The 12,777-nt window shown below is 40.8% G+C and overlaps 1 protein-coding gene across 1 annotated transcript in view; it reads right to left on the reverse strand.

The window, feature by feature from the left end:
* Positions 1-12,777, reverse strand: part of cep170aa (centrosomal protein 170Aa) — a 48,301-nt gene that overhangs the window by 26,614 nt on the left and 8,910 nt on the right. Inside the window, 7 exon segments of the mRNA XM_034152353.1 lie at positions 1,069-1,206; positions 2,855-3,089; positions 3,212-3,270; positions 4,421-4,499; positions 6,700-6,789; positions 10,964-11,100; positions 11,742-11,801. Coding sequence (XP_034008244.1) covers positions 1,069-1,206; positions 2,855-3,089; positions 3,212-3,270; positions 4,421-4,499; positions 6,700-6,789; positions 10,964-11,068 — 706 coding nt within the window. The 5' untranslated portion in view covers positions 11,069-11,100; positions 11,742-11,801.

Genomic DNA, 12,777 nt, shown 5'->3' on the forward strand with positions numbered 1-12,777 from the left:
CTCCAGTCTGCTCCAATGTTTGCGTATGATTGACCTCCCCCCACTCCCCCTGAATACCCTGTCCACACTGAAACCAGCCTGGCACACACTGATTTTGTACCGCTGAGCTGTTTCACTATTGGTGTATCCTCTAATCCTGTTACTCGGACTATCCAGAACCAACTAACAGGATCCCCGTCCCCCCCCGTCCCCGTCTAACGGTCACTATACAGGCACATATTGTAGGCAAACAGAGAAACATACAGGCTCTGAAAAAAGCCTTTGTGTGCACTTGGATACACATTGTAACACACACACACACACACACACACACACACACACACACACACCCCCGGCTGGCTTCCCTTTCAACAGGGAGCAAATAAAGTGAGCCAGAGGGCATGAAGATCGAGCTACTGAGATAAAAGCATCTGCACTGCATTGCTCAATTTAGTATTTAATGCTTGGGCTATCAATAGCATACTGCTTGTGACACAGCACCATATAGCTATTGCAAAATAACACCATTTTCTTTACTTTTGCAGAAAATACATATTCAAAGACATGCTGATATGTGTAACTTTCCACATATACAACAGTAAAGATGACTGTTGTTAAAATGTGATGTTTCTACGGAATCATCACACTATACATGGCAAAAATGACATTCAAGAAGTCAGTATTAAATTCAATTTGGTATGAAAACGGTGTCTTGTCGTCCTTGCCTTTTAAGAGAAAACACACCATGTTGTTCTGTATATTCATATAGGGACTGTATAATTGTGTTTTTAAACAATTAAACAAACAATTAATCTTGACTGTAACAGTTGTTGTCCTGTAAATGTGTTATTAATGATATTATAGTCTGTAGCCCAATGCAAAACTTTTTAAGAAATAGATAGAAAAATGCAACAAATACAGAGGCATCACTTGACAATCAACTAGCTTTCTTCGATTAAAACCATTGTTGTTTTAGGAAAAGGGATAGATGTCTTAAACCACTATTTTTGGTTTGTGCACTTCATGATGAAAACTACATTGATGAGGACATGTGTGAAGTTAGAAGTTTAAAAACAGAATTCCTCCTACCTGACATGGGGCTGTCATGTTTTTTGCTGGATGACTTGATTTCCTGTTTGAAGGAGTTCTCATCATCTGCATCCCCATCCCCCCACCAAGACGGCTGTCCGTAGAGGGGGGTCCCACGAGGCAGCGCTGCAGCATCCCCTAAAACAGACACACAGATGCAGTGCACATTTTAATATAGCGTCAATTGCAGCCTGTCATATTTAACACATGTATTGTGTACTTTACATCCATACTCTTGACATAAGCCGTTTATTGTAGGATGACACAAAGTGAACCCAGCTGCTCTTTGTGTTTGTGTATCTTGCTGAATGAATTCCCCTCTGGTTGCACCATTGACCTATTTTTTTACAACTTTAGCCAGCAGGATGGACACACACACGGGCACACACTCTCTTATCATGCTCTCTCTCTCTCACTCTGTTTCTCAGACACACGCAGTTCAATTGAAGAGGGACTTTCCGTTTCCCTTTCTGCCCCCATTAGAATGAAAGCTGCCATGGGACAAGCATCCTGTGGTTACTTATGTCTTTGAATTGGACCGCACAGAAGAAAAGTGACACAGGGACACTGAGGAAAGACATGCAACAAAAGGTCCCCAGTTGGATTTAAACAGCAATGTTGTGGGATAAACCGCTGTACTGAAGGAAGTCTCCTCGTGTGTTAACTTCTTGCTCTTCCTATTCCTTACCCCTTTTTTGTCTTTATTACCCCTTATCCCTCACGTTTAATTACAGCATATGCAAATAATTATAGATGCTGTGTGCCAAATTGCATGCGTATATAAGGGGGCCTTCTATATAAAAGCTACTAAAAGTATGCTCAGTATAAGGTTTAATATCTGGGTGAGGCCTGGTGTCACAGTAGTAACACTGCAGGATTACATGCACAGACCACAGAGGGGGTGTCATTAAAAGCATGAGCAGAAGATGGGGAGACATGCAACACCGTATGTGCATGTTAGCGTGTTTTTGGTTACGTGCCAGACTTTGAATGTTACAGCTTTTTAAAACAAGTAGTGCTGGCATATTGTTTTGCATTGTGTGGGCCCTCTGACCCTGTTACTGCTTAATCTGTGCAATAACACAAGCCCCAGTGGCATTGTTTCAACATCTGGAGCTTAACTGGGACCCCTGCTAGCACCCCAGCCTGGTCAGTGATGTCGATTATTAGGGACGCCTTCAGTCCTAAACCGTCTTAATGTTGCAACAGAGTGACTCCATGTTGGTGTGGAGGGTAAAGCGGTTTCCCTGGTGACCATGTCTACCCCCTACTGGCCTGAGATAAAATCCCTCCACACTTAATTTCAACATACTCTCCTGAAAATGTGTTTTTTAAGTGGAGAAATTCAGCCTAAAATTCTTAAAGAGCATGTGATGAACATTTCTGTTTTGGAGTTGCAGAACAGACAATCCTATTTTCTTGGGGTTTTAAAAAGTCACAATACAACATCAATTTGTGTTGGAACTGTAAACTTTGTATTTAAATAGTCTTAGTACATTGTTTAGAATACATTTCCATAGATGAATGTACAATAAGACATTATGAAGTGTTAGTACAGGGTATAATAAGGTATATGGGATGTTACATACTAACCTTTTTATTGAATTTTCAAAGATGGAACATTTTACTTTAAGGTATTGTTTGTATATTTTAAAGTAAAATGAGAAAGGACTGCCCTGTGATAGCAGTCAATAGATCTACATTTTCAAGAAAAAGAGTGTAATCAGACCAACACAGCGATATACTGTTTATACTGTCTCAACTTCCTCTCCAAGCTGTCTCTCACCTGCTAACCTCTCCTCTGCTTTGTGTGAGTCCACAGGTTTAGCTGATGGCTCTTTGGAGGAAGTCACCCCGTCTGTGGCCCTCCTCTCCGCTGGCTTCGGGGTGCTGGTGCTGCTGGGAGACTTTGGTGTCTTTGTTGGGGTCTTAATGGGGGACTTGATTGTGGTTGTGGTGGAAGTGGTTTCAACGCTGGGTGGCTTCTTGCTGAGCTGGAGGCTGCTGGTGAATTTTTCATGCTTAAGAGGATAAAGAAAATAAATAGAAGTTGGAGATGTTAGTAGTATAATACAACTGTGTGTCCTGGTGAAGATGGTTCCTTGACAGTGTGTGTTAAGGCACAGGCTGTGTGTGTTCTTACCTTTAGAGCCTCCTCAGGCACAGTGAGCTCTCCTCTCACCACCGTGAACAGATTGGTATGTGAGACAGACAGGTTAAGGAAATACTAGCCATAATAGCACAATTATGATACATGTATATTTAAGCAATAGCTCACGACAGGCCGTGGTATATGGTCATTATACCGCTTCGCGTCGGGCCGAACCACGCCCCTTAACTGTGATATAATGACCATATATCACGGCCTGAAGTGAGCTATTGCTTTTATAAAACAGTTACCAAGTGTGGCAATATGAAAGAAAAATACACACTCTAATTTAAATAGTTTTTATTAGTAAATAATGATGTTCAAAATAAAATAGTCCCTCCGTTGCCTTCTGCACAAAACATAGTGCGAGGTGGTTGCTATGCAACAACACTAACAGCTAGCGAACATATTAGACAGAGAGCGTTGATCGATTATTTGGCTATTTATTTACATTAATGTGTATGTTGCCGTTTATTGTGCACCCACTGAAAAACTGTCCAGCATCAGTAGCATGGCTTACGTGGTTACTTGTAGGTTGAGGTTGTTCTAGGCTGTAGCTTGGCGTGGCGAGAATATTGCTCCACTTTCTCCGGTCCCCGAGATTCGGCTTCCAGTAGCTCTGGAGAGAGCTTTCGCACCTGTGGCCACTAACGGTCATAATTTCTCTGCTTTGTTTCAAGACCCGCATCAGAAAGCTTTTGAATGGTGATACTTTTCCAGTTGGTCTACCTGCTCTTCACGTAGCTCTGCATGTCGTCGTTTAGGTGCTTTTTGTTCTGGAGATAGGCACTGCTCAATCCACTCCTCCATAGTAAGACCACCCGGGAGGTCGAAGTTAACCTTACATGTTTCCATCTTAAACTTTGTTAGTTAGTTCGTTTCGTAACGGACGTAATGTAACAGCTGTAACGGTTGTAGCTTTTCTCAGACGCGGAGGGATACATGACTTGTGAAAAGTAACTACAATTCTACCCGTGATATACGCTCATTATATCACGACTAAGAACCAATCAGATTGCTTGATTTGACTTGTCCGTTTTATAAACAAAGATATACTATATATATAACAAATAACACAGAGATGCATAGAACCATTTAGTACTGCAAGCTGTAAATTCTTCTATTGTTGTGCAGAACTTTTGAAAAAAAGCATCTACGTATTATTTTACTACCTGAACTGCTCAGTGAAATGTTAAAGGATATCATATCCAAACCGCAGCTTGTCCTCCAACTTCAGAGTGATGTACATCTGCTCCTGGATGCGGACATCATTAACAAAGGTCTGCAGGGGGAAAGGCAAGGCAAGAGAAAAAGAAGATGGTCATTTAACAAAGGTAACACCATAAAAAAAGCATGTGATTAAGGTCTTAGTATGCATGATGCCAACAGTTGAATCATCTGATCCTGGTGTCTTTTTTAAATCAGTCTGCATAGCCAGGACTAAAGGCCTTAGAACTACACTGCATGTCTTTCCCTGCCTGTTTTCATTCCCATCTATTACGATCGCATACTCCCATTCCCCCCCTGAGCCCTCCTTCTATCATGCAGCTCTGAGACAGATCAGGTTTCACTGAACTGCAAGTGAAACTCTATCATACTGTACTTGCACTGCTGTTGTAATAAAAACATTCCTGCCTCCTCTCTGGTGAGCTGAGTCCATGAGAACTTTACAACCCGTCTTTGAAAACATCAGTAGAGAAGTAAAGGGTGACAATCCTCAACACACAGATTTTTTTTTCTCACAACTCTGACAAATCTGTTTATATACGCTGACTCAGCAGGAAAAAACTTCCTCTGAATGCAGCCAAAGAAGCTGAATGGTTAATGACACAGCAGGAAGGAGCTCTGACTCCCACTTCCTGTCTGAGAGCTGGAGAGGATGTGTCCGATCTGTTGGGCTGTGTCTGCTTATCACTACACATGACTAACAGCATGTGGCCACTGTAAACAGGTTTCACTGCACACATTCTGCATGTATCCACAACTACTTAGAGGGTAAGAGACTGCAGTAGAAAAGCGACGATCTACACCCATTCATGTCTGTTCATTAAATATGAACCAGGAGGATGTTAGCTTAGCTTAGCATAAAGCTAAAACCAAAGGGAATCTACTAGCCTAGCGTAACATCTGTAAAGCTAGCTAATACAAACATTATTTGGTATCCTGTGTAATATATAATACGAGTTTTCAACTAAGCCGTGCAATAAATAATAATAAAAACTGACACAGAGAACATTTTGCTGTACACTACATACTTTTACTTTGTAAAGTGTTTTTTTTTTCTCTACCAAGTCAAAGAGCTCATTTGTGTTTTGTAAGTTTAAGATACATAATTCAATTTACATGGGGACTATGGTCTAAGACAGTCCAAAAATATTAATCAACATGAACAACTCTCAAACCAAATCCAAAAACTAGAGTGCTAGAACTCATATGTGTGATATCAGTATAAAGTCTGGTTGTGCTCAATGAATTGGGAAAGATGTTAAAGATGACACTTAGAGCACCCAGGGGACTCTTCTGAGTGTATTGGTACATTTCCTGTTTCACAACTGAGACCACTACAGAAGAACCAGGGTTCATACACTTTTTCACCAATGATTTTCAATGACTTCTCCATGACCTTTACCTCATTTTCCATGACCAAAAAAATTACTCTTTCTCAGCAGTACCACTGAAACATTTTTATTTTAACATGGTAAGCTGGAAAATAAGGTCTGCATATGAAACATGTTGTGCCTATCTAAAACAAATCAAATAGTAGGCTTACTAGCTCCTACAGGCTAAAGCCACTGTAGACTAGAGGGCGTGATTGTAAAACTCTCTCACCAGCAAAATACCTCGACAGTTAAATGCCATTTTATGTTTCATTACTATACGATACAGTATTTATTATCGTTATAGTATTACTATTTAGGCGATTAGATAAAATATAAATTATATTTGATGCAACTTTGGTTACATTTCCATGACTTTTCCAAAACTTTGGGAAAAATATTCTTTTCCAAAACTTTTCCAGGGACTGGAATTTGCATTTTGAATTTCCATGACTTTTCCAAGTTTTTAATGACCGTAGGAACCCTGAAGAACACAGCTCATGTTGGTATAAACAAGAACAAAAAACTAAAAAAGCATTCTGTGGATCCACAAATTCACTCATAATAGGATTAATTAGGATTAGATTCGTATTGACCTCAGCCGTGATACAAATCTTCATTAACTGGGAGATTGATTAGCAGCAGTAAAATAAAAGATCCTATTGACTGTCCTATTGACCTCCTGATTTCTCTCCGTCTTTGCAGTCCCTATCTCTCTCTCCAAACCTCTTTATTCCACCTTCGGCAGGTTAAACTCTTATCTCCCCTCATCCATCATGTGACCTCCTTCTCTCATCCGTAATTTTGTCATCTTCTTTGTTCGGTTTGTTCCTTTAATCTCTCCTAAACGCTCTCTGTTTTGCATATTTCTAAGTGTGTACTCACCCCATTCAGGCTGCCCAGATCCTTGACCTTGTGTTCGTCTGTCCCAGCCTCATAGTTGATGACTGCATGCTGCTTATCCACGCTGCGGGACTTCAAACAAAAACAAACATGAAGCATTAACCAAGGGGTAACTTTTGATATTTAAAGGTCCCCTATTATAATGTTTTTCATTACTTTATTATAGGTCTCAGATATATACAAAACATGTCTCTGAAGTGTTTGGCTCCAAACACCAAACAGATCATTGCAGCATCCCATAATCCCCTCTGTTTTCGGCCCTGTTTCAAAAGTGCTGATTCTCTGTCTGTTACTTTAGATGAAAATAAGGAGCCACTCCCCACGCCCCTCTGAGAGATATTTGGTTACAAAGAACACAATGGTGCTCTAGGAGGAGATCCAGGTGATAAGGGGGGGGGGGGGGGGGGTTACCTTGGTTGCTGATTGGCTAATGGTTACACAAGCCAAAAAATCGTTATGACGTCATAAAGTGGCCAAAATCTGATCAGCTCATTTTCAGACAGGTTTTTATACAAATGGATCAGGACAAAAAGAGAGAGAATCTTTTTTCCTGACACTTTGAGAATCTCTTTACACAGAGGGGACACATAAAAGACATGAACAAGTGGATTTTGCATAATAGGTGACCTTCAATAGTGCTTATTTGTCTAAATGTCTTCAGACTGCTCATATGGTTACATGTGCTTCATCCAGACATCAAACGGTGTAACCCTGACCATGAACGTTTCTTAGAAAACGATTAAAGGCTGTGACTGAAGGAGAATGTGCTATGATGCATCTTTGTGAAGGTAAATGCATCCAATTCCTAGAATGTCTTCTGATAGTGATCCTCAATGTAACTTTGCAGTATATCTTCTAAGATATCAACGCGATGCATATCAGAAGGTATTTCAATGTCGCTGACACAGCACAACGCACACAACCACAAGATATTGGTTTTCTACGGTGTTCAGATCAGCTGTTATCAGGATAAATAGTTCCAAGCACAAACAACGTATGATGAAAAGATGGTGTTATCCTCAGATTCAAATGTATGTATGAACAGTAAGACATTCATTTTTAGATTTTTTGTGATACGGTCATTATTAGAAAATACTGGATTTGAAATGTCAGCCTTCTTTTTTCCAACCGTGACCAAACAGGGAAAAATATGCAATAAATATGTGATATGACGTCCATCAAGTAATTCCTTTAAGTGTTCCGATGTGAATCACACATTTTAAACAGCTTGGGGGTAAAAGTAAAAAAGATAAAAAGTTATTTTCGCAGCAAGATTCAGGCAAGAATAAGACTATGATGCTGAAGTCAGTGAATGATTTTGAAAGCCCAGCTGGAACACGTATTGATCTCATACAACCCAAATTCAGACAACTGAACTTCACTGTCATACTCAAATAAAAAGGCTCTAGAAAATGGCTGATTTGTTGCTGAAGTAAACCCAAGGGAAGCAACTCTAGAGAGCCAACCGTCAAACAGATTATCTTAGTGAGATTAGGCTAGATCAAACAGGATAGAAACCAACTGATCTGCTTGTTGTACCTCTCAGCGCAGGATGTAACAGACTCCTGTAGATACACACCGATAAACCGCTGAGTTGACTTACTGAATATGTGCAGAGGCAACTCTGAATACAAATAGCTCAACATAACTAAAAGTGAGTGTCAGCAAAGTGAACACATTTGAGGTCAAAATAAACTACGTCTAAAAACTCCCAAAATGCGCTTGTTTGAGTTATATGAATTAAGTGCGAAGAGAAAAACTGATAACAAGGAGAGGAAGAGATGAAGACATGAGGTACATTTGATTCACCAAGGAAACAAGAACACACAAACAGAGGAGTAAAGCTGTGAGACATAGGATATCATTCTGGGAGACAGAAAGAGCTCTGATTGCTTCACTGACCATGTTATGATTTAGACTGACATCATGGAGACTGTGTACCTGTATTTATTACACTCCTTCCCCTTTTCAATACATAAATAAACACAGTCAAATCTAACCTGCTCACAAGACCAGAGGTTGTGGTCAGTAGCAGATTATTCTACAAGCATTTAGTGTGATATTCTGTTTGTGAGTGAGTGTTTTTTTATTTAACCTTTGCCATGTGATCAGGCCTTGGCGCGTTAAGCAGTCACATGGAGGACAACTGTGAACACTGCAGCTACACAAAGTGCCACTCAAACACACACACACACACACACACACACACACACACACACACACACACACACACACACACACACACACACACACACACACACACACACACACACACACACACACACACACACACACACACACACACACACACACACACACCCACCACACACACACACACACACACACACACACACACACACACACACACACACACACACACACACACACACACAGCTAAAGAATTTCCTGAATTTGGAAGATTTCCCTTATCTTTCTATTAGTATCTATTAAAAGACATCACAAGGGTAGGAATACAAGGACACACACACACACACAGGCGCAATATACCCTTTTCTTGGAAACATATTAGAGAAAGTTCCTGAAAACAAAAACAGAATCCCTACAAGCCTATGCTTCAGTAAATTACTCTTATTACTTCTCTCTTGAAATGTCTTCATCAAAGAAAATTACTGTGATAGGATTAAGGCCAGCAGGAAAATGAATAGAAGCTCAACAAACTGAAAGGCCAACCTTAGACTAACCATTAAATGAAGCCTCCATTCAGGGTGAAGCCAACCTTCTTAGTATAAAAGAACAGGGTTTTTTTAATCAGACATGAAGTCATTCAGAAATTCAGTTTTATTTCTAAGTTCTCACCGGTTCAAAAAGGTCCGCCCACATAACCCCCATACTTGCCAAACTACACTGGCTCCCAGTCCACTACAGGATCCAGTTTAAGGTTCTGCTCCTGACTTACAAAGCCCTGAATGGCCAAAGCCCAAAATACCTCTGTGACCTCATCCGTACCCAGACATCTACCCGCTCTCTCCGCTCCAGCCACGCTCCTGTTCTTTACATCCCCCGCACACGTCTCCGGACAATGGGAGACCGAGCCTTCTGCTCATTCGCCCCGCGCCTCTGGAACTCCCTCCCAGATCAGCTGAGATCTGCCCCTTCCACCGAGGTCTTCAAAACCGGCCTTAAGACCCTCTTCTTTCGGCAGGCCTTCCAATAAACTTTTGTCATGGTACACCTGGAGTACTGCCATTTTTATCGCTATCTTTATTCTTATTTTTATTTTTTTAACTTGTTATCTCTTAAATGTTATCAGTGTCGTCTGTTGTGAAGCGCTTCGGGATTTGTCTTGGCAGTTGAGAAGCGCTAAATAAATTGAATTTATTATTATTATTTATTATTAAGACTGTTTAACCCAGAAAACCCAAAATGGTGTAAATATTTTTGAAGTTTTGATTTTGTAATAAAAAAACAGACTACATTTGACCTAGAAAACAGATGGTCTTATCTTTTAATAAGTTTACAAAGTGCTCTATAGAAAGCAGAAAGCTATAAATCAATCTTATTTCATAGGGTAACATTAGAAGAGTCATTTCATAATATAGAGAGGCCAATCTGAAAAGTGAGACTAACTTCCACTGACACATTCAAAATGAATAGGTATCAGTAAGAGTCCTGAACATTTTCTTGACAGTTAGACTCTCAGAAAGTCACTGCTTCCCATCAAATCTTTTCTCAACATGAAATGTCATAACAGAGACCACTGCCATGGATTCAGCGTCAGCCAGATCAGATCTAAGTCAGGAGGTATCTGCCCCACTTTCTATTAATAGAGCAGTGACCAGAGGTACACATGAGAATAAACATGGTCACCCTGGATGTATGCACAGCTGCACACACACCACCTCGGTACACAGACACTCTCACACATCAACATAATGACATATAAACATGCCCTGCTACTGTAAATGTAACACAGAGACATTGAGGGCTGATTTGTAGTGTACTCAGTGAGACACAGTAAACACTGAGCTTATGAAACAGACTTCTGCGAGGACAGGAGGTCATTTATATGCCTGAGAGGAACCCCTAACATGAGTGTCAGGCTCAGTGGGTTCTGGATATCCTAATATCTCTGTACCTTTAAGACTCAGGCTGCTTTGTTTGCTTTAATAAAGACAGGATGGGCTGAATACAAAGAGAAAAGGGGAAAAGGCAAAAGCACGTCTTGCCTGTTGTGGTTTCTTAAAGCTGTTGTCAGTGGAGGAACTGGTTTGTAAAGTGTTCTCACCTGTAGCATGAGCTCGCAGTCATCCCGGCCGACAAAGATCATTTCCCGGGGGAGACGGTGCCGAGTCCCCCCGCTGCTCACCAGGAACCACGAGGTCACACTCATATCTGCAACCTGCTGCTGCCGCTGGTACACACCTTTAAGGACAAAAGCAAATCAGTATAAGTTCAATATACTCAGTTATCAATTTAGCTGCAGTCCACAGGTGTCAAATGCTGCCAAGGCATAACATATCTGAATGAGATTGCTACTCTAGCACAATTGCCCCGATACCATTATACAATCATACATTTGAGACATCTTATAAAGACACCTGATGGAACGTTTCTGAGAATGATCCTACGTCTCAGAATCTCATATCTCTTAGTATATCATCTAAACAAAGTCATATCTACAGAGATTCTCAATCTGGTAAGGACATAATGACAACAATATAAAAATAATAGCAGGAACACTTTCTTGTTGAACCAATAAGAATAATTGTAAAAAATAAACTACGAAGGATTAAAATATAAAGGTATGTTTGTCTCTCTCAAAACAAGTAAATACAAGACAATACATACGTTTGCATGTTGAGGGGTTAAAGGAAAACCTACAAATTCCACTGTTGTTCCATAATCAAAGTCAACCTGGCTAAATGTTAAACAATTAAATAACAGTATTTAAGATATTTGCTAACCTGATCCTAGGGTTGGAAGAGCTTATTGTGTCTTGTATTAGTAGAAAGACATTATAACAAGTTGCTTTTAAATATTGGATAATAATGTTTTGTACACACCTCTGGTCCAGGTAGCTCACTGCCGATCGACTGCTGGCAACACAACACGGCTAGGCCATCCTGAGAAAAGAAGAAGGGAGGATAAGCTTTTGTTTCTCATTTGTACTCACAGAAGTAGGCAAACAAAAACCATGTATTTCTTTGCAACATGATATAAATACCCAAGATGTGTGTAAAGGCAAACAATAGAAAAAGAGAGATGGGTAGAGACCATGGATGTATAATGAGAACTGGATACAGCGTGGGAGGCGGGGTCTCGTTCTTTCCTATGAGAGCTGCTCATTGGCGCATGAAGGCAAAATGGCCCAACTTTTGAGAGAGCGAAACGTCACAGATTACCCATCATGCCTGGCTAGAGCATGCGCAGTTGGGTTGCACCTTAAGCCCCGCCCCCCGAGCTCCCACTCTCGGCTCACTAGAATGAATGGAGAGAGAAAATAAATCTAGATTCGGCTTTTAGTGCATTTTACAACTTTAAGGACTTAATGATTATAATAAGGGCTATAAAATAGTTCATACTGGGTAGTTTATTTAGTTTAAAAAAAAGTATCCGCTGATTTACAGACGTCTCTTTCCCCATGTTAGTCAATGGGAAAAAGTTGTTTTGGGCCGGGTGACGTCACGGACTGATACGGAAGTTGTAGTACCGCCGTTTGGACACAACGAATGTTGGGCACAGAGTCCGGCGCACTTCCTGGGGGCTTGGTAGAGACCACCAAATGAAACCCTCCATCTTGCTTCACATTGTTTTGCTAGTAGGGGGAATGAGGTTGAGTGGGCGGTCTGCTATGTGATGCCTCTGTCTACGCCTGAAAATCAACACTAAGCCAGCCTGTGAGAAACATCCTCTCTTTCTCTCTGCCTGCCCTGATCATTGCCAGATGTTACAGGAGGAAATGATGTAGGAATTTTGGCCGGCCTCCCTTTATTTTCCCTGCTGCCTCCCCTCGCTCTCTTTCAGAAGAGCTGGAAAGGAGGTCAGAGCCAGCCACGCTGACTCTCCAACTGCCAAGGACCAACATTAAGCACAACTAAC

This window comes from Trematomus bernacchii, unplaced genomic scaffold (assembly GCF_902827165.1).
Source record: "Trematomus bernacchii unplaced genomic scaffold, fTreBer1.1, whole genome shotgun sequence".
Classification (NCBI taxonomy): domain Eukaryota; kingdom Metazoa; phylum Chordata; class Actinopteri; order Perciformes; family Nototheniidae; genus Trematomus; species Trematomus bernacchii.